Genomic DNA, 22,874 nt, shown 5'->3' with positions numbered 1-22,874 from the left:
GTTGGGGAGCGCGTCCTGCGCCGGGCCGGGCCCTGAGGGAGAGACAGGAGACAGCATTATCTGCTTGTTAATGGCAGTGGGAGAGCGGGCTTCCCGTCAGAGAGCAGAGCTCCGAGGGTGGGCACAGCCCCCAGCTGCTGCAGCCCAGCGACCAGCGCTATGACCTGGCCCACGCAGCACGAGTGTCCCACCCGAGCGCACACGCGCGCCTCAGCCGAAAAGGAATTAAAGAACAACAAACAGCCTTCAAGATGTTTTTATTGTTGAATGGACAACTTTGCTACAATTCATGTGGCCCTGTGAGGGCCTGTGGAGTGGCCACCTCCCATCCCTGGCCCCGAGCTGTGGGTGCAGGGAGCGAGGGTGACGGCGCGCTGCTCACGGAGTACCCAGCTTGACAGAAACCCCCCGGCCTGGACGGCGGCAGAAAGCCGGGCAAGGTAGACAGTCTTTCCCTTCGTGAAATGAACAGGACAGTTCTCTGCAACACAGCTCCCTCCTCCGCCACCGCTGGCTTCCTCTGCCCAGCACCAGCTGCATGGAAGACGGTCTGGGGCAAAATTTTCCAAAGCATTTACATCTTCTCCATAAAGAACGCAGGCACTTAGCCCCATGTCCACAAAGGCAGCGAGGCTCTAAGGCCACCTGCGGGCCAAGGGGACAGCAGGTGCCTGGAAGCCGTTGTGGGCTTGGGCCTGAAGACCTTAATCTCATACAGCAGTCGATACAAATTAGGAGTCCTAGGCACTTCTGAAAATTTTACCTCAGTTAATCCTGGCCAGGGAAACCAAAGCCCTGAAATTACTAGACTCTATTAAGGCAGAGTTCAAAATGGTTCTGTCCCACCTCTTCCCTAAAGTATGATTTGTAACTGTACCTTAGGGATAAAAACCCATCATTGCATTTGGAAGCGCTTAGAACTTCATTTCAAAGTGATTCTGAATTTTTAACACCCTTGTGGCAGTGATGGAGCTCATGTTTGCTCACTGAGCATGGAGCTGGAAGGGACTCGGCCCTGACTGAAAACATGGATACAGCAAAACATTGTAAAGTACAGTCGGCGAGGAAATGAGATCCCTGTGGCACAGATTTGCCAGTCTGACTCAAATCAAAACAGGCAACCAAGGTGGAAGAAAATCCACATTTTAGCAAAAACACTAACCAGCACTCTGCTGCTGGATTCAGTCTACATTTGGACAAAAGTCAACGTGAAAATGATGGACAGAACTTTCCTAATTCACACATCTCTGGATGAAGTTCAGCACCCTTGAGTTAGCAAAGGCAGAAGGTGAAAGGAGTTGCTAGAGAGCTGGGTTCTGGTACCTGTGTGCAGAGCTCTCACTGCTGAGGTCTGTAGGAAGCCAGAGTGCTCAGCAGGAAGAAGCAGCCTCAGCTCTGCTTTGTTAGTACTCCATAGTACAATAAAGATAATAAATGATTTTAAAAATAAGCTACATCACACCATGAGAATTCACTACAACAGCCTCTGCTGCTGAATCACTGCCAAGAAGTGGGATGGTTTTGGTGTAAGTTGTGTGTGAATTAGTAAAGTTCTACTATACAGACAGATATTTTAAAAAAATCAACCGGTGCAAGACTTGGAAGAGACCGAGTCATATCCTCAGTTGGTGCAAAATAAGCAGAACCCCACCTATTTTTGTGCTACTTCACTGACACCAGCTGTGAACCCTGATTCCTTGTAGAAACCTAGTAGAAGTCAAGAGCTGCCTACTGAAGTGCATCCTTAACATACAAACATCACAAATGTGTAATTAAAGTGGAGCAGAGATTCCCACTGTATGATCCCTACCAAAAAATAGGAAGTGTGGCCCCAAACCTGCTCAGAGCAGGACTGACAAGTGGCAAGCAAGGTGCATTTTTAAGGAGTTAAGAATAAGACTGAAATTGCTATCCAAATAACCTTGTTTTAAATAAATGGGTCCAGAAGTCTCCTCTAATATTTTAAGATATATTCACTTTGGAAAAATTGAGCTAACTTTCAAAAACAACACTGATTAAAAAAGATGTTCGATGATACCTTAAAAAATACCCAGAATATCAAATTAATTCCAGTCCAGCATTATAATTAGTTAAGAATACCTCCTGAAAATTATAACCTCACAAAAAAATGTGGGTACCGAAGTTAAAAGTATCAGAAACATTATGTACTTGAAAATACCACTGATCTTTTAACATTTAAAAACAAATCAGAACATTCTTTGGAATCACCAAGTTATTAAAACCTGTGAGTTTCTCTACAGTCTCCACACTGTCTTTTCAAATCAGTCTGTGTACAGATTGAGTCTTTGAGCAGTTTAATATCAGAAAACACAGAGTCTCTGACCAGCAGGAGGCTACATGAAACAGGAAAACATTGGCATTCTCTTTTTAGCACTGACTTCTGCCAAAAATAGACTTTCGAGCACAAGACAGCACGGCCCTGTTTTAGGAAATACTTTTCTCTTCTTTTCTAAAATGCATTGTATGTGTACTTCCAGTGCAAATCTTTTCAGCACTTGCGACAGGCGAGAAGGAAAAGGGGAAGAAGAGACAACTCCCTCTGCTCTTGCTCGGCGGAACCAATAGCCAGAACTCCTGACTGCTGAAACCAGCTCCCTTTGCTGGCAGCTGGGAAGAGCTTATTAAAGATTTCAGTTTTAGGATAAACAGATTACAGGTTAGCATGAAATCTGGCCGTGGCTATGGTTCTATGTGCATACAGATTGGTTAGAGATGCTTTCCCCTTTCAGTATTGGTTGGAGTTCTTTAAAAACAAGTCTGTGGTATTTCTCCACGTGTGTCATGAAATGTGAGAGATCTGTCTGACTCGGGTCTGTATTTCCTGTCGACACAAAGGGCAGGTCTCCAATTGCAAGGCACACTCCATGCACAGGTCACTGAAGGAGAAGAAAAAGCAGTTAAAGCCTGCTTTTACAGTATGAAAAACTCATCAACAACAACAAAATAGCACAAGCACTAAGCAGTTTAGTCAGCCTGGCAGAGGCACAGTCAAGTCCCCCAGTGTGGAGATGAGGCACGGCAAGTGAGGTGCTGTGGATCCGTTCACAGGCTTTGAGAGGAGCTCCTGCTGCTCAGCATCTCCCAGACCTGCAGCTGCTCAGGATCCCACTTCCCTGTGCTCAATAATCCTCACACTCACTCTGCTCTGGAGAGCAGCCCCAGTGCCCTGCAGCAAATTCTCCAATCCAGGCACATCTCTTTTTAACTTTCCAGTGTCTAGACACATGGCAAGACTCCTTCCATGAGTGCTCTAAAACTCTAAGGAATTGGACTTAACTGGATTCATTTCCTAGTAGGCTGCTTTAAGCAGGAAAAGTGCTATTATGGTATAACTCATACTGCAGTGTCATTTTTAGCTTTTAGAGGAATTTGTGACTCGAGACAATCCATTTGTTGAACATTTAATGAGTATGTGACTATTATGAATTTTCTGCTCTCCTCACATGATCTGGATTTCATAGCCCCAGTATCAAGTACTAATCAGCAAAGCCTTTGACATCAGGGAAATAAGACTCAGTAGCCCAGAGCAGCACACAGATGTAGCCTCTGTATTTCCCCAAATACACACACAATTAGGGGTTCGATCTGCTCAGGTCTAGGATGAGTGGAATAGTGGGAACACTGTATTTAACCTCTACACATCACATCCTTAAAAGGAAGGAAGGTTATTTCCTTTATCCTGGGGAGTCAATCAAGATGAGCAGGGACTGCATATGGCCTCATCTAAGCTGAGCATCACACACACATTTTCCTATTTCTTTGGATTTGGGTTTTTCTAAGGTTTTACCTGTGTCCACACGGCCTGAGTTCTGTGTCTGCTACCTCATCACAGCAAAGTGTGCAGCAGTTCTCTCTGATACTCACTTGCTTCAGCAAAGCCAGGCGCCTGTGTCTGAAGGGAGAGAGAGACAGACCCCCCCACACATTAATTTGACTCAAAGCAATAGATTCAAAACTATTCTGAGAATTGCATCAAGGCCAACAGAACACTTGTAGCAGTGCTGCATCACACTGCTGATAAACATCAATCACAATTGCCCACAAAAAAAAGGCTGAACACACCCAGAGACCTGCAAAACAGTCTGATTCCCTATTCTGGTCTGTCAGAAAGGCACAAAGAGGGGACTAAATAACAATTCTCCTAGTTCCCACAGATGGAACACTTACAGAAATTCTTTCTGGCTACTTTCATGAGTTAAGAAAAAAAACCAAACAAATAAACCTCACAAACTCTCATGTATCAACAACATACAGAAACCCTATAATGCTCTAACACAGTTTAAAAGAATAAAAACTGCAAATTGAATCAACATCCCAGTATGGCAACAGCCACAGGGGAGAGAAAATAGGTAAAAATCCCTCATCTGATGAAATGAGAATTCCCAGTGGAACACACACACAGCACCCACCACAACTATTCAGTGGCAGGGTGATGTGTCTTGCCTCAACACCAGATGCACTAAATTCAGCACAACTCTGCAGGAGTTCATGTTAAATCCTATGATGGATAATTAGGGTCCACTCAAACAGGTCTTTGCCTTATCTACTATCACTTTTAAGATGATCAAAGCTATATTTTAATTTAGAATTGGCTTATCATTTCCAAGCAGTTCAGGCTGTAGGGCAGGGATGATCTTTGTTTACACAAAGAACAACAGTCCAACCTTGAATGGAGCCTTTCAGTGCTATTGCATAATGCAGAGTCTGTAACACAGGAGGCCAAATTTCACCAGTCAGGCATCAACAGGAAACCAGTTTCCCCCAGTTTGTCTCTCATCTTTTGGCACAGTGATTAACAGCTCTCACAGCTATTGCCTGAACATTGCAAGAGCAGTGCCAGAACAGCATCAATCCCACCTGAGCATCAGCAGAAACTACAAACCTCTCATCCAGTGTGGGACACTACCAAGACAGAAGAACACACATTTGTACCTAACAGATCATCTTAAAGACTACATCAGACTCTCACTTAAAGCACCTGCAGTCACAAGCAGAAATAATTTACTCTGGCTATGGGTAAGCACAAAATAATTTTGCAAGTTGCATTTGATTTTATCTGCATAAACACAATATTCCAATCCTCAAACTTTGCAAATTTGTGACTCCAACCCAGAAGTAAGGGGGGTTTTTTCTCTTCTTTTTAAACACTAAGATACTTAAGTACCTCAAATAGACTTGATCAAAACTAGATAATTCAAAACCAGTCTCTGAATTTTATTACAGCCAGGGGTACCCCCTCCAACAACCCTACCCCCACTTAATTAGTTGCAATTTAAGATAATTTCAGTCACATACTGAAATCCAGGATACACCACATAGATTACACTGTACAGTGTTACTGCTTATGTTCCAGTAAGTTTTTTTATTACTAATAACTTGATTCAGATGAGCTATTAGTTTTCATTCCTGCCAGAAGTTTGGTAAAAGCTAAAGAAGAATGTATCTAGACCTGTATCTATCTGGGTTGAATTATATTTAGGTGGGAAAACACTTCTAAATTTGAATAACCTTTGTCAGTACTGTCATCAAAAATGGGGAAATTTTCATCAGGCTCAGAAAAGGACAATTTCAAGACTTACAGTCATTCAGCACCTCCACGCTGCCAACACCACTAATTAGGTCAATTTTAAATAGGACATCTTTTTTTAATTAACACTATACCTCCTCAATCAGTCTAATAATCCTTAGATGGCAGAAGGTACTTCTACTAAAACAGCTGTGCCGTACCAGTTCATTTTAATTAGCTTGATATTACAAAATATATTTTAATTTAATGGATTTTGGTAGCATATCTCCTGCCCTACTGATGAATTTGCACTGGAGCCTATTGTCTCATCCTTTTAGAAGAGGAACCTATAGAAGTATGACCCCATAAGAAATAAATTTTGATGAGTACAAGGTAAGACTTTGCAACTCAGACATGAAACATTTCATTTCTCTGCATGCAAACACACAGGGTAGGAGGATTACCTGGGTAAAATTATTTTCTCTTCTGCTGTCAGAAAGGCATGATCATTGAAGGTACTAAACTTCATTGGTGGTGGATATTTGAAGGGTTTTGCCCCAAAGTTGAACTCACATTGTTGATAGGACATGAAACTTGCTGCAGCAAAAAATCCTGATCTGCAACATGATGAAGAGGCATTTTAGAATGACTTAAATAATAGCTGAGCTTTCAGAAATGTTACTATTACCATTTGAAAATATACCCTGAGAGAGAGACAAGTTTAATACCAGTGTGTTGCAGCTAACTGGGAGAGCATCAAGTAGCAGCTGCACATACTTGCCTTGTTTAGTTCTCAACTCCTGAATTTACTATTGGGATTTATCTGAATTTCTTAGTGAGTCAGCCAATAAAGGCTGCCTACTGTATAACCAGGATCAGTCACACTTTTAAAACCACAACTGCCACCTCTCAAATTTGCTGGAAGGGCACAAGTTCAGTAATACCCCAAGTTCTAACAAGTACTCGAGTTTATCAATTCCATACTCAAAGCACAGAGAATAAGAATAAATAAGATGCTCAGCAGCTCTTTAAAGTGAACTACTCTTTGCCTGCATCTTGAACTTTATTCTGAGGAGAAAACATGGATGAAGTTATTAGCCTGGTAGGAATAACTGACAAAGTACTGTAATGTTTAATGAAGCTGCATAGGAAGCTGCTTTCTCAAGTATTACACCAGCTTATATTTTCTGAAGTAAAAGGCTGAACTTCCCTATGAGAGTTAGAGGGGTTCACCATATGTTAATTTTAACAACAGCTGGCAAAATAAGCCCAACACCTGCCTGCAATGCTACCAAGAGACATCCTCTGATGAACATTCAGTGTTCTGCTCCAGGAGCTGGCCCCAGTGAATGGCAGTCAGTTAAAATCCCTCTCCAACATTTACAAGATAGGCTTTATTTTTCAGAAGTTCCTCAGGCACCAGAAAATTGTTCATCTTTGCTGCAGCCTCATTCTATTTTAATGCTATGCTAATTTGACAGTATAAACCACTGAGCTGAACATACCTTTGGAAAGTCCAAAGTATTTATTTTGGACCCTGAAATCCACCTGTAAAATTATATCCCTCTTCCTGATTTCTAAGCAACTTTCAACAGGGAAACTTGCTTAATGATGGCTTCAGGTAAGTAAATATGAATTTACATCTCAAATTGAAAACTCTTCATATAATTAACACAATTATCCACAGAGGTCATGTCCTTCCAAATGAGCAGACACTTACACAGCAGATGAAAATACTTGCTTCTCAGCAGGAAGCTGGTTTCCATTTAAATAGAAGATCATTTGCTTTTCTTGCAAGTCTAGTAGAAATCCTATTGTGTCTCCTTACATGCAAAACAAAAATAATTTAAAGATTTAATTTCTGTTAAATGCCAACAGCTGAAACAATAATTGTTTCAAGTATCACATATGTCACTGTGAGTTGTCTTACTTAAAAGGAACTGTTTGCAAAAGCACAAAAGAAGAAACATTGATACAGACAGTAACTAAAAAAAAACAAAAAACCCAACCCAAACCAAAACCAAAAAACCCCGGAGAAAATAGTAAAAAATAAAAAAAGTATTTTAGTCTGCCAGAGCATTAATACTACATAGTTGTAGCAGTATTGCAGAGTATTTGCCAAAGCCAGAAGAAAGCTGCACTCTGTCACTCCTTGGCTATTTTACACCTGTTGAAAATAGACTTTAGCAAGTGGGTGTTCTGAGAAGAAATTTCCAATATGCTTGTGCTATTTATTTTTAAGAGGTGTTTTAATTTAGCCATCCTTGGGGGGAAATTTTAATAGAAGAGAAGGCGGCACAGTTCACACAAGCATGGCATGCACAGAATCCTACCAAGATTTCAAAGCTGAGATCAAGAACAGAACTTTGCTGTCCAAGTAGTTATCCAAGAATTTAAAGTAAGCAAGACAGTGCAACTCCTCCTTAAAAAAGAAAAAAAAAAAGTCTAATTCAGAGATCAAGGTTTTTTCCCCTTCTCTAAAACAACTCTTTTAACCCAGAAAGGAAGATTTCAACCCTGTTGTGTATAACTACAAACAAGTGGAAAAAAGTCTAATGATTAAATGTCCAATGTTAATTGGTGCTATGATTTTCACTCCGCATTTGAAAAGAAAAAGTGTTTAACCAACAAGAGCCTCTTTACACAGACTGGGGAACAAGACTGTAGTGCCACTGTGCTCATTTAAATCACTCTTAAAGACACAGTAATTATTAAACCTTTATGATCATCGGAATTAGGCAGTAACTGCTTTGTTCACACCTATGAACAGACTCCTGCAAGGGGAAAAAATCCTTGGCAGAAATCCAGTTAGGATAAAGAGCAGAAGACAGGCTGAATACCTTCTTTCCAGCAGGGATGGGAATGTGGTTTACTTCTGGCGTTGTACCAGATCAGCTGCCGGCAGCCATCGTACGCACAGGAGTATTCATCGTCCCCGATGCCGTAACCTTCCTTCAGAGACAGAGCACAACACGTCAGCCCTCAGCCACTGCTCACACTCAGGGGATAAAGCCTGCCTTCAGTCACCTAAACCCTGGAAACTGAGAATTTTGGAATTTCTATGCTGACAGGAGCTGACCCCCAAGAGAACGCTGCGTTTGACTTGAGGCCGTGGAGAAGGCTTCCAAAATTGAATGATAGAAGTGGGATTATTGGTGTGTAGTTTGAATAGAAGTGTGTAATATCACGTGGTGGAAAACTTGGAGTTTAAGGTTTTAAAATATATTAATATATATAAAGCAAGATGGAAGTTTTAGGGCTCAGGCTGGTCCTTCCTCTTCACCTTCTCCATGGCTTTGGGTGGTGTTGTGTCATTAGATGAAAAAGTCCTCATTGTGGGGCATGGGTGGTTGGTTACTGGGTTAAAAGTAAAAATAAATAAGGTGTAATTTCTTAGTTAGACAGTTTATCCTTAAAAGGCCTTGTAGGGAAAGAGATAGGGCTCCATTTTGTAGTTTGTTAGTGAAGTGCTGTAGAACTCATGCTCTAAGACTGCAACATAGACAAGAACTAATGAATGTCTGAGTCCAAACAAGAAATACTGTCTTGTGCATTTAATCCCAACTTCTGCAGAAAAAAGAAGTGAAGAATGGGCACTAAACAACTCTTGCAGGAGCAGGAATGGTTTCTTTCTCTCTCCCCCATGAAGGTAATATTTTTTTTCAAACTAGTTTTAGTTTCATTTTCACATCAAAAGTGAATTTGTTGGGGTGAGGAGGAAGGGAGAAGGGGATATTGTTTGCAAAGTGTCTTCCATTCTCTGTGAACTCAAATCACTCCTGTCTGTTGAAGCATTTAAATACCAGAAGGCTAGTACCCAAATAGGTTAAATTTTTTGCATCTTTAGAAGTCACCACAGAGCAACAGCCACTCTCTTATCTTGAAGTCCCAGTAGCAAGCTTGTAATGCCCTCCCCACAAGACATCCATGTGCCACCAGAACCCACAGGACACAAAGAGAACAAACACACAACCCCTTCACCTAATTTGTTGCATACTATGTCCCTTTCACTGCCAGGCTCCCTCAAATTATGAAAACATCATCAAGTGATAGTCCTAAGGTCCAAGGCAAACAGAACTAAAGAGTCTCAGAGTGGGAAAAATCTGTCACATAGAGCCCAAGCATGAAACCCAAAGCATTATGGAAGGTAAGTAACTTCCTCATGCTCAGCATGGCTTGTCTGGAGTGTAAATACCAGACAGCATCTGATTACACAAGCTTCCCATGTCCCAAATTAAAGCTAAGCCCAGCTAATGGGTGTTTAATGTCATATTTAGGACTAGTCTTTTTGTTACAGATGCTGTAAATAAAGAGCATATGGCTTCTGAGGCCTGTGTTTGTGACATACCCAGAAGATAATATCCTTGTATTTCAGGCACACACCTGATGAACTTAAATAATAGCAGCATTTGGCCACCAGCAAAACAGCTGCAGCAACAGAAAAATCATCCTACTCAGAGATGTGACATCTCTTCTTTTCATACCTTGTACAAGACACACAGAAAAATGCACATACACCAAGCTCCTTAACAGTAAGTGGGAAAAAAAAAATCTTTTAAGCCTCTTAGCAGCCTAAAGGCAGACACATGGCCTTTTATTTCAAACAGTTTCTGTTACACTCAGTGTCTGCAAGGACTGCTGCATGGTATTTTTGTTCAGTTGGTGGTTTTTGATTTTGTGTATTTTTTTTTTTTTACTTAAATCACACTTCAATTCCATGCTAAAAATGTGAGACTGGACTTTGGATGTGACACAGAGATATGTGCATGTTATACATCAGCAAAAGACAATGCTATTTCCATGAATAATTAGAAGAAATGGAGCAAACCCTCTGAATTTAGAGGAATACCTAAGTTAAATTGTGAGAGAAGCTACTCTTGCATTCCCATTGGGTTTCTTGCCACTGGTGTTTGTTTAATCGCCTTACTGTATTTATCTCATACCCCACAATCAATATTTACTCACACATATGTATTTGGCCTATCTTCACATTAACTGCTGTAGAATGACTTTTTTTAACAATCAGAAATGAGCAGGTTTAACTGCTTATCTCTACATTAAACATATAATTCTTCTCCTAAAATAACTTCCAAGTAGGAGCAGAAAGCCACGCAATTACAACCCTAAAGAAGGGCTACAGGTGAATTTCTCACTCAAGCTTAGCCAGTAGAAGTGTCAACTTGAAACCCCAGCACTGTTTCCATTATCAGCACTAGGCTAGGCCTGACATATATTTTTTTTGTCCTGAAATTCTAGCTTGCACTTCAATGAACTTTAATGGTCATTTGGAAGGCTGATAACATGGAAAATTAACTCTAAGCTGAGGTAGAAAAATTTTTTGGGCAGTCATCATTACTCTCTTATTATGGAAATACTGAAACAAGTTATACTATAGAATAAAAAGCATACAAAGTTTCTAACAGCCATGCAGAATTACCACCAAGATTTAAAAAGAAAGAAGGCCTAGTGACATCTCCAGGATGACTGACTATGTTTGCACTTCATGTGCACGTGGCACCTTTTGCTTCAATGCTAGCAGTACATAACCTTACAAGTAAATAGTAGGAAGAAGAATACTTAGAACTAAGAATAAGATACAAAATTATCTGGATGAGAAGGACAGTAAAGCAAGCTATAAAATAAGACAGCAGACTTGTTCTGTACTCTCAGGAAAAGGCAAAAAGGTAGAAGGTTTAATCTTTTTTTATCCTTATTTTTAATTAAAAAGAAGCTTTTACATTCCAAGACTGTCCCATATTGCTGCTACCAGCAAGTCCAATGATACCATGTTATCCCAGAGTGAATTTGAGTTATTTCCCTTGTGAAAGTTAATTTAATAGGAAAATGTGTCAAAGAGGATGAGGAAATGGCTGCTTGGTGACCTGTGTAAAGGACAGTGTAAGAGAAACTGCTGTTCCTGGTGACTTATTTGTTTGCTTATAAAACCAGATAGTAACTACTGTTATCCAAAGAATTTCCAAGAGATTATGCTACAAGAAATAAGAAATAAATTCCCTATAGTTTCCATACAACAGCCAGCAGATAACAAGCTGTCTCTGCTGCAGCTCTGCATGACTTAGGAGAACAGTGTCAGTCTGTAGCAATAACTGACTTCTCCTGTACCACCAAATTCAGCAAAACCAGCTCTTCATGGACACAGTAAAATTGAAAGAAACAAACAAGTGCTCAGTTACAACCACAGAATAGCCAGAGCTATTTTCACAGATGCTGTAAGAAGGAAAATACTGATGTTACATCACCAGCTCAATGATATTACAGGTACTCACATGGTTGAGAAATTTGCTGTCTTTGGTTGCCCATCCTATCTGCATCACTCCTGAAGTAATGACAGTAACTTCATAGTACCAGACTCCAGAGTCGACACAGAACGTGCACCTCACGCTTTCGAAGGACGAGGCATCACATCGTGCCTACCAAAACCAAACAGAAACCCAGAGTCTCCAACATCACCACTCACACCCAGAGTCTCCAACATCACCACTCACACCCAGAGTCTCCAACATCACCACTCACACAAACACCTTCCTGCCCTGGCTCAAGTTTCTTGAGTGTAAGAATATACCAACATAATTTCAGAGGCGTTTCAGACAGAGTGACCTCTCTTTATAGCAGTAGTTGTCACACAAACTAGTGAGTAGGCAAGACTGAAAATTGTTAAGTGGTTAAGCCACAGGCAAAAATAAAAAAAAGGAGAAAGCTGACAGAAACAATTTAAAGATTTAAAGACTACGACAACCAAGACAGGAAAACCTAAATCACTTGATTGTTAACTGATTCCTGGTAGGAAGGACAAGGAGGCCTTCAATGTTAATTCATGAAAATTCATTTCTAAGTAGTCAAACAAGTTCTTAGGAGTTAGAGAGGAAGAAAAAAAACCCACATGGCTGAGACAAAAATCTGAATGCTGTGAGCTTTTCAAGATGAGACAGGACAAACAATAGAATGATATTTTGACTAGAACTGCTCACAAAATAAGTGAAAAGCCATTTGACTCTTAGGAATCCTCCTCACTTCCCTGAAGTTTTGGGGTACAGGCCTTACTTCAGTATGAACATTTCTACAACTGAGATCAGTGTAGTGATGCTACAACCCTTTGATGACAAAGAAAGTTTTCTGTACAAAGCTGGCAGACAACATGGATTCATTCTACAAAATCACAGGAGCAAGGGCAAATCAAAACCTGCCTTTTTCTTCAGCCTCTTTTTCAGGATGAATACATGAAACAATTTCCTACCTCTAATCCATGTGGTGAGATCTTCAGGTATTCACTGACATCATTGCTGTTCAGCATAGCCCTAATGTTGGTCAAGTCAACCTTCTCATATGTAAACTGCCTGCCTTCTTTTAAAACTGAAAATAAAAAAATCCCAACCAGTGTTAGTTACCGCTGCTGCAAAATTTTATTTTAAACATTTCATTCAATGATAATCTCTCTAGGATCCAGGTAGTTTTTGGCTTAACTGAATGAAACACAGATTTTGCCTGCATGCAAACAGCTTTCAATAGAGTGTGTGTTAAATACCCTCCAAACATGAAAGCATGACCTGTGCCTCTGACTAGAGCTCCCACAATCTAATTAGTACTTGCAGGAAACCCACAGGCAAATGGATGGCATCCAAGTTCACACCAAGATGCCACTGTTTCAGGCTTTACCATTGTATTTGTACATTCAGTGGGCAGTTTTTCTGATTCATTACAGTGGAAACAGATTTGGGGATAGGAAGAAGGGGAAAACAAGGATTTAATGGTTTCTATCATCTCATTTTTAGGTGACTGAACTCAGCCAAAGCAGCTCGCTCTCTTTCTTGCCCTTTCTACACAGAAGGGTCAGAAGCATTTCTCTTGCCAGGTGTCAAATTGTTGACACATACATGTTAATTTACAAGTGAAAGATCTTATCTGAGGACCCTTCATATAACTCAAACTTGCTACAACACTTACACAGACATTAACTAAACACAGCTGACACTGGCTTTCCATAAGCTGACTAAAGCCCCTAAAGCCTAACAGACCTTTTACCCAAATTTATCTAAAAGGCATTAGAAAATACAAGGTCATTAGAGTTGCTGCATCCTTGAAATCACAACTAACCAAGCAAATTCAGTGATTTTTAGTAATCCAAAAGATCGACCTAGAGCAGTGCTTTGTCAAACACTTTTTACTTTTGATCACAAAAATCAAAAAGCGTATCTAATTTAAAAAGTCTTCAGTGATTCTTTGTGCCAGTGGGGAATGACCACAGGAGTGGCCATCACCAGGACATGTCAGCAACCCAGATGCCCCACAGAGACAGAGCTGCACTGTTGAGCCCCTCAGCAAATTGGCTGAAGTGTGGATTACAGGAAATTGGTGCAAAGAAAAATTTTCATTGCAGCTCCAACTTGCAGAGTACAAGCCACTTCCTTTCAAAAACATTGTCCTTGCCAAAATTTTCTTTCCACACCATTACACTGGATATATTTGTTGATGTGGTTTTTTTGGTTTTGTTTTCTTTTTCAAGGAGATAGTGTACCTGGCTGCGTTTGTGATAAGTGCTCATAAAAAATGAGCACAAAGGAGTCCTCCATCTCTTTGGAGGAGTGATTACTATTTAATTAATCCATCCCTTTTTTATACCTACACAGATTGTCTAAACTCCACTGGGCACAGAATCCAACCTGGCGTTTTAAGTAGTCGGGGTTATCTGTCCATTTCTCCAGCAAGATCAGTTGGTCACTAATGCACGATTCAGAAACTGTCATTTTATTTTCACCTGCAATTTAAGAGGAAAAAGAGTAAGTGCTATCAGCTAGGGATAAGTTAAAAATAACAATATCCTACAAATTCACTAGAACTCTCCACACACATCTAAACCTCAATATTACAAGCCTGAAAATGTTTCCCCAAGCAGATGTGGAATTATCTTCATTCACATTTACCACTTCCCAGCATGGAGCTGCATCACGAAGAGCCTGATCACAGCTGTTCTCCATCTCCCCAGTACTGATTGATTTCTTTTCAAGTAACAAAGGTCTCATGTCATAAGTCATTATGTAGTAATTTCTCAGATGAGAAGGCCAGTTTCAGCAAATCTCTTAATGGTTTATGGGTGAGGGTATCATTAAAGCAAAAAATATTTTTTCCTGCCTACAAGCTCCCAATGCTCTTGTCCAGCTCTAATACAGATTTATGTCAGTGACAAAGGCCTCGCATCACAAATCCTTCTACAGCAATTTCTAACAGGGAAAATAAGTTTCAGCAAGTATCTCAGGGGTTTTGAAGGGAGGAGGGATGCCACTAGAGCACTAAATACCAATGCAGACTCTCATGCTCACAAGTGGTCAGGCAAAGCAAGTGACAATAATGCAGCAGCCATGGTGTTAAGAGCAGTACCAGGCCAATACTCACTTGTTTGTGCAAACTTCTCCAGTGCTATTAGTGCAAAAAGCATCACTGTCGGGTGGGACTGGAAGTTCTAAACATGGGCAGTAAGAAAAAGTTTATTAATAAATACCCAGCAGAGGCAGACAAGAAGAGTTACAAATCTTTCACAGAAGGTTGTAGGTTCAAAGGAGCCTCCAAAGCTCCTGTATTCCACCCTCCTGTGGAGATAGATCCAGAGAGATCAGGCTACCCAGAGCCTTGTTCCACTGACTTCTCATTGTCTCCAAGGATGGAGATCCCACAGGCTCTGGAATTTCAGCTTTTTGTAACATACACTGCCAATATTTAGCAGACAGGACTTCAACTTTTCACAATAATAATAACAAAATTGCATTCTAATTGCTAAGTATGGATACATACAAAAAGATCAAAGACACTTACCAAGCTGTGAAGTAAATATTCCAATATGCCTGGGCTGAGCAAGCCTATGCTCGCAGGACCTGCAAGAACATCAGGAATGAAATCCCTCCATGGCAAGTACCACATACCCATCACCACAGATCTTTTAAACACAAGGTAGCAAATTAAAGAACACCAAACAACTTCACAGCAAAGCAAAACTATAATATAAAACAATTATCATTGTTTCTAGTCAAATACTTGGTGCACATTTAATAATTACACAGTTACTGGCACATTACAGTCCTGTTCAGTTCACTGCTCTAAGTGGGTACAGATTTCTAGCCAGAGATTTTGCAGTAAGGCTCCAGCAGCCTCCACTCAGCATTTTCTTGCTCTTTACTTTTGAAAAAAGACTGTCTCCCCTTTACTTCCAGAGTCAATGTGTAAAGACCAGCTCCATCTACCAGTAGCCCAAAATAAGCAAAACTGAGCACCTGATACGGCCAATAGACAGTTAATTATACAGCTGGCAGCACCAGAGCAAGCAGCCAATTTAAAATGGAAAAGCCCTGAAATAGTGTCCACTTAATCAAGAGAGAGACACGAGGGAATCAACCTCTGGCATCTACAAGCTCTTAAGAACTTGCAGTGGGTTCCAACACTTCATTAACAGATTTGTTGCCTGAGCTGACAGGAGATCTGTGTCCACTAAGATAAAAGTGGATACAGTATATCTCATTTTGACTTAGTAAAATACAGTAAAAGTATTACAGTACAAAAACACTTCCAGACCTTGTTCTTTACATTGTTATTTTTTCCACAGAAATACAGCAATTGGGTTTTAATAACCATTAGGTAACACTGGACAATCACTTTTATTCCCGTATTTCCTGTCCACTTTCAAAAAAACTAGATACAAAAGATACAAAAGAGATCACCAGCAGGAAGGAAACTTAATCATCAATTTTCAACTGTGTACTAGGTAGGAATGACAGGGAATAAAAATTCTATATGAAGTCACCTTAAAATACAATCTCAGCAATTTTCTTTTAAGCAACACAGAAGAGAATCTTTTCAGGTATCTACAATAGAGTAAGACATGCCTACTGGAAAAAACATATTTCTTTTTTATTTCTATACAGCCTCCAAGACCACTAACTTGATACTCCTGTAGAGAATGTGTCCTCAGTAAATCACAACCAGAGCGGGTCTGCAGGAGAGATTGATTTCCAGTGCTAAGGCAGTGTAACAACCAGTGATCCCCAATCACTGACCACACATCAGGAGGATTTGTGAACGGCTCATTCAGACACTTGAATCAACCAGATTCTGCCACACCTGGTTCCCCCGTGATGCAGAACATTATTCAGTTCTGAGCAAACACCTCTGACCCACACGTGGTGGGTGCTAAAGCAGAAGGTGCTGCAGAGAGCCAAGTGCCAGCTGTGAGGAGCAGCCCAGGGCTTTACCTGCTAATTTCTCTGCCAAGCAGCCCAGCACTGCAGTCGTGTTCCGGTGCTTGGCAGGGTGACAAGCGTCCTGGCAAGCTGCAGCTCCACTCAAGTTTAATATTTCAGTTAACTTCTGTAATGCATCCTGCAAAGGAAAAAAATCAGAAATCTCTTCAACATTACTGACAGGCTAATCAGTATTGTAAAACCAGATTGTTTTTACACCTTACTGAAGTCAGCATCATATTACAGACAGCATGGGGTGGTTATCTTCTCAGATAAGATAATGAAGGACAGATGAGAAAAAAGTTCAACAGACCCAAGAGCTGTAACTTTAAAATTACCACCAGATTGTTGGTTGTTGTGATCAACAGCTCAGGACACTTCTGGACATACCTAAGTGAGCTCCCCAAGGCAACAGGAACCAATTAGCACATATGGCACCACTGCCATCTGATCTATTTCCAGTGTCCTAAAACTCACACCCTCTTCAAAAGAAAAGGATTGTTTCAGATTTTAGAATTCAGGACTAAAGAGACACGCTCCTTCCCCAAAAAGCCCACATTCCCATCATAAATTTAGGATGTTGTCAGCTTCACAGGATGTCAAACTGTATTCTTGAGAGCCTAAGGGGTCTTCTGTAGTCACACAAATTTAGGAAGTAACCAAGGAGGGTAATAAAGCTAAAATGCCATGCTTTCACTTGCTTTGTTCAGGCAGTATGGTATGAATAAAATTCCAGATAGGTCTAGAGCATTCTCTGCATTTTCAGGGTAGTTAGGGGTTAATCCAGAGCCAGAACAAGTCATCCCACAGGGAGAACCCCACCCTGAAAAGTTCCAAACCTCCTCAACTTTCCAGACTTCATGAAAGTTTCAGCTGATTCAGATTGAAACTGCATAATCTCAGGCAAGGATCTAATTAAAATAGAAGAACTCCTCATATTGAAGTCATCAGCAGCCATTTGGAGGAAAAATGAGCCCTGCTCAAGTTGAATAGATGTGTTTTTTTGAACTGTGTTCTGAGCCACACTCGAATCAGTTGACTGTGCTAGAGTCTGAGGTCTGTACAGAGATCACACTGAAAAGTAGTTACAGTCTTAAAAGGAAAGCCACAAAAACAGAACTGATGAACAGGACTGAGCTAAGTGGAAAGAACAGAGAAAGAAGAAAGAATGACTGAGCAACAGACTTGGGATGGAAAGGACTCACTAAAATTAGACTCTTGACATACTGATACTGCTTTTAGCCATTATTAGAACTGTCAGAAAGTATTTTGAGTTAAATAAAGACTTTATAGAATAAACAGTTTACTGCACTCCCTTTTAACTTTATGGACTTCATAGCCTGCAAAACCAGAAAATAAAATACAGCATACTGCTGTTCTCCAGCTGTCATGAAGTGAGGCATTGATTTAAAATCCCTAAGACAAAAAACAAACTGTATAGAAAGAAAATTAAAAGCAGCACACACTTTATGAGGCTGCATGTGGCCAGCAGACCCCACAGCTGCAGCTCCTTGTGCTGTAAAGAAAAAGGAAAAACCACTGTGCACCCCAGAAAAACAAGCACCTCATTCCTTGTCTTGATATGGTCAACTATTTTATAGCAAACTCCTTAATTGTACCCAAATCAAAGTCACGTGGCTTTTGAAAAACAAGTCATTTGATTGCTGAGGACATTGTAGAGCCAAACAAAAAATCCAAAGTCACTCTCCCTATGGTGCATTCACAGTGGTCTCCATTTCCTGATTTCTTTTTTAAAGCAAAGTGTCTAGTCATAGCTTTGTTTTCAAAACAACTCAGTCTCTGTCAGAGTCATAATACATTTCTCTTGTTTAAAAGTCTCAGATAACTTTAATAAATAGCCTAGAGGAAACAAACCCACTTCAGGTAGTTTGAGAGCTTGACCAATTCTCCAGCCACTGATGCCACCAGCTCTTCACATCCCTAACAACACCAATGGAAGACTAAATTGGCAGCATCAGGAGCTTGAAAAATGAAAGTAGCAATGATGTGATCATCAGTTTCTGAAGAAATGAGATAATGACAAACATTTGAAGACAGACAAGTTCTCTGTACAAACATTATGTTTAGCATCCTTAAGCACCTGAGCCTTTCAGTTACAACCTGCACCAACACAGCATGAACACCTCAGGTCATCTTTCTGCCCAAAACCAGATTAGTGGCCAGTAAAACAAAAGTATTCTCATTTACTAAGACCATATATAGGTATTTCATAGTTGAAAAATGTCATTTGTTTAGCTTAACACACCCATTTGCATTGCATTCCTCATGTGCAGGGCAGGAACAAATTCAAAAGTTACTTGTAAACGTGCAGCTTTGCAAATGAGAGAACAAAAGGGCAGAACTAGGGCAGCTTCTGCAGCATCTGCACACCTTCCCTGCACAGTGTAAGCACCACACAGCAGGAGAGAGTGGCAGGAAAAGCAGACAAAACCCAAGGCTCTCTTGCTCCTTCCCCATGGATCAAATTTATCTTGTTTTGGGAATACTCCTAGCATTAATTAGCATTTAGACACCAAGTCACCCCAAACGACTTGAAGTTGAATGTTACACCCATTTTCTGAACCACTATCAGTCTTGCATCACCGGTGAAAGGCACTCAAAGGGATCATGGGTGTGGCAACCACAAACAACTGACAATTCACAGATAAATGCATCTGCTTTCACTCACTTTTGTTGGCAGAGGACATTCATCAAGTAGTAGCGTTATAACAGCTGGTCCCAGGGGATCTTCTAATGGAATAACTCTAATTAAAGATTGAACAACTTCCAACCAGCCTTCATCTGTCAACCACAAAACAGAAGTCACACTCAGAATTAACAGTGCAATTCAGAAATGTTCAAAGTATACCCCTAAATGTAAACTGAAAAATTCTCAAAGTTACCCAGTGAGCTTAGAGACATCAGGAAAAACAGCTTGCTTTTTACACCACTGTTTTAGCTTGCAGTAGTTTGGAAGTTTAAATTCAAAAAAGAAAAAGTTTACAGCAGCTTGGGTAATAGTGAACACCTGTATGGTTTGGAGAAGGGTCTTGCCCAGGCCAGAGCATCCTTTAGTTCCTACTATTAGGAAGGAATACTCATGGTGGTATGGACAAGAACTTTGCTCTAGTGTGATACTCAGAGCTCAGCATCCAATGTCAACTCTTAAATGGTAAATGCTACATACACAATGACACTCAGGAAATAATTTCTTTTAACCAGAATCAGATCCCTCTTCCTAAGTTTCCTGAAGTAACAGAGAGTAACAGAGAAACTCAGTGGTTTTTCCCATGCCTGCTGATCTAAAGAATGTTTGTTTTCCTAAGGAGCAACTCTCACTGTTGAATGAGTAGACAAGGGCTTTTACTTGCAAGCAAACAGCCACTAAGAAGATGTTAAACTACTGATAAAGTAAACAGATTTGGATTTACAAGAAAATAGCTCCCTTAGAAGTGAAAATAAAGACAATCTGTGACTGTATACAGGTGAGTGAGGTTGAAGAAGCAGTATTGCCTACAACAACAACACCACAGCAGTAATATATTGGGGGTTATGTTAGCACATTCCCCTGAAAAAGATTTTATTGAATTGCTGTACCTAACCAGATTGATTAATTTATTTTAATACAGAAACATATTTCCTAAGATAACTATCAACACTACTAAGTAGAGAGGTAAAAATTCAATTAAACCAGAAGTTCTGTTGAAATCTTAAGCTGGGAGAATTTCTCCTACTGTAACAAAGATGAAACAGCCCCTGCTTGTCCTGCAGGAGCACTTAGGGACAGGGCTGGGACAAATGCAGAGTAAAGCAGAGGTCTAAGGTCAGCAAGACCCAAACCAAAGGAATGTGCTGTGTGCTGACACTGGAGCACACGGGCTTGGCCCATGCCTGTGTACAGGTGTAGGATGTTCCTGCTCAGCTGCAAACAGCCACTCTTTGTGGCTTAGGCTTTAATGCCACTGCAGTGTGTTTGTGGCCATCCATTGGCTGCTTCTGGAGATTTCACGTGGGAAGTTTAACTGAATTCAAACAAACTCAGGCCAATGCATGAGCTCAGTGAAGCTCTGAAGGGCAAACTTTGTTCTGGTTCCCACATCCCCAGAGCTACACCACACCCCAACACACCCAGCTGAGGTGCATTTTTCTTTGCAAAGAAAAGAGGGGCTTGGGGCTTGTTTTGTTTCTTTTCCTTGTGAGTCACAACTGAAATGCCCAACACAATGCCTTGATACCTGTTTCTGCCATTTCATGCAACGTGATCATTGAATAAGGAGGCTCCTGGTCACTGAAAGAGATATTACACAGGTCAAAAGTTATGCACAGTCATCAACATAATACACTGAATAAAATGATTATAAACAGTCAGAAAACAAATCCAGTAACCATTTAACAAGAGGAAGTTACACAAGCTGCAGATTGCTAATGTCATTTTCAGATCTGAAACACAGATGGGATTTGAGCCTCTCTCTGGCTCAACATCAACATCTGCATGTCTGCAACAGCTGACAAGTGAAATTGTGATCCACATCTGCATGTCTGAAAGCTGAACATAATGCCTAGATTTGGTGCTGTTCATTAGCAGGCTCCTTGTAGTACATAACAAGGCAGTGCATGCCAGAGGTCACAAAGAGAACCCAGAGCAGCACACAAGGGGCATCACTCCAACAGGATTTTTTTCTCAAATTCTCTGCTAAATATATAATTATTTAAAAACCACCACAAAACCTGAATGGGAAGCTACCTAACAGCATCATAGTCTTCAACAAGAGTTGTTAAAATAAACAGTTAAGGCAGTTTAACAGAAAATATTTAATCCAAGCCATTTTCCAACAGGAAAACTGCAAGAAGTTCAACAGATCAGGTCCTCAGTCCAGTTTGCTGGAGTAAGGACACTAAGCTATGGACACATCTGTGTGTCTGAGCAGGCACTGCCAGTGAAAGTACCTAAAGCAAGACCCCAAAATCTTGTTCAGTAAGCCTCACACCTCTAGGTCCAGAAGAAGCTTATCCAGCAGCACGTCCTAAAACACTTTATTCAGTGCTCCTTAGGCACTGTGAACTAACCCCAGGCTTAGACTTTATGTTCCACACCCACTCTCTATCCCACAGCTCTGAAAAGAAATTGGAAATGTGAAATACAGAGGAATTTCAGAACTTTTCAACAGACATTACTTACGGAGATAATAAAGCTACCTAGTTTGAGAGATTAATCATAAAGAAGAGAAAAATCTCAGCATTGATGAAATATATGACATAAATACATGTCTTTTCTTACAAAAAGGTGAGTACATTCTCAAATATTTCCACAAGAAAATGCTAAAGTCCAGTTTAATGCATTTTTTATATTGCCATAATATTTGAAACAAATAGTTGGGTTGGTTTTTTTAACTCAAGGCATCTTCACCTTTCTTCTGGAAAGTAATCTGCCCAGAAGGAAAAAGAAGTGCAGTTTTGCAGTCAGAATTACATCAGGAGAAAGATTCAAAGAAAGGAGAAAAAAACCTCAACAAAAATCCCAACCATAAGTACAAGGCTCTGATAAAAAAGGATGACATTTTTATCTGCAAGATCAGGTTTTCACAGTAGTGGCAGTGAGCACAGGACAATTCTGTCCCACTGATTTGCCATTTTAACCACTTAATTTCCAACATCCCCTCCAGGACACACCTTCCTCATTTTAAAACAAAATGGCCATTTTGGCAATTTCTTTTCCTATAAGCCCCAAAATACAGAACTTATCCTTCTGAGTTTAATTTCTTAAACTTCCAGGAAGCAGCTATCTCTAGATAGGAGAGAAAAAAAAAATCAGTTGTCAAATATGTTTTATGTCAGAACTTTGAGATTTGATAAAACAAAAAACAAGAAAAAAAATGAACCCTCCCCAAGAAAAAACAAATAGCAAACAGGGAAAGCAACTATTAATTCCTTATCATAGTGCATTTTACTATAGTCTCTATAAAAGCCCCTTTCATAAAAATACAGTAGCTTCAGGAATTTGTCAGAAACAGGACTTCATGGGCAGTAAAATAACCATGCTTGTTGTCTCTCAGTAGCATAGGAAAGTGCTTACAATATTACAAAACTGATTGCAAGACCCACAG

The 22,874-nt window shown here is 40.3% G+C and overlaps 1 protein-coding gene across 5 annotated transcripts in view; it reads right to left on the bottom strand.

The window, feature by feature from the left end:
* Window positions 1-246: 246 nt before the first annotated feature.
* Window positions 247-22,874, bottom strand: part of RSPRY1 (ring finger and SPRY domain containing 1) — a 36,255-nt gene continuing 13,627 nt past the window's right edge. For all 5 annotated transcript variants that reach the window (XM_041458896.1, XM_041458893.1, XM_041458894.1 and 2 more), the window contains 13 exons: window positions 21,006-21,058; window positions 19,460-19,572; window positions 16,783-16,909; window positions 15,353-15,411; window positions 14,936-15,002; window positions 14,169-14,300; window positions 12,783-12,898; window positions 11,815-11,958; window positions 8,368-8,479; window positions 7,248-7,350; window positions 5,992-6,144; window positions 3,809-3,913; window positions 247-2,897 (listed from right to left, as the gene is read on the bottom strand). In XM_041458896.1, the coding sequence (XP_041314830.1) occupies window positions 2,801-2,897; window positions 3,809-3,913; window positions 5,992-6,144; window positions 7,248-7,350; window positions 8,368-8,479; window positions 11,815-11,958; window positions 12,783-12,898; window positions 14,169-14,300; window positions 14,936-15,002; window positions 15,353-15,411; window positions 16,783-16,909; window positions 19,460-19,572; window positions 21,006-21,058 (1,381 nt within the window). In that variant the 3' untranslated portion in view covers window positions 247-2,800. The remainder of the gene's footprint in view (window positions 2,898-3,808; window positions 3,914-5,991; window positions 6,145-7,247; window positions 7,351-8,367; window positions 8,480-11,814; window positions 11,959-12,782; window positions 12,899-14,168; window positions 14,301-14,935; window positions 15,003-15,352; window positions 15,412-16,782; window positions 16,910-19,459; window positions 19,573-21,005; window positions 21,059-22,874) is intronic.

This window comes from Pyrgilauda ruficollis, unplaced genomic scaffold (assembly GCF_017590135.1).
Source record: "Pyrgilauda ruficollis isolate IOZ18807 unplaced genomic scaffold, ASM1759013v1 scaffold13, whole genome shotgun sequence".
Classification (NCBI taxonomy): Eukaryota; Metazoa; Chordata; class Aves; order Passeriformes; family Passeridae; genus Pyrgilauda; species Pyrgilauda ruficollis.
Note: the sequence above shows the minus strand (reverse complement) of the source record. Positions and strands in the feature narration are given on the sequence as shown.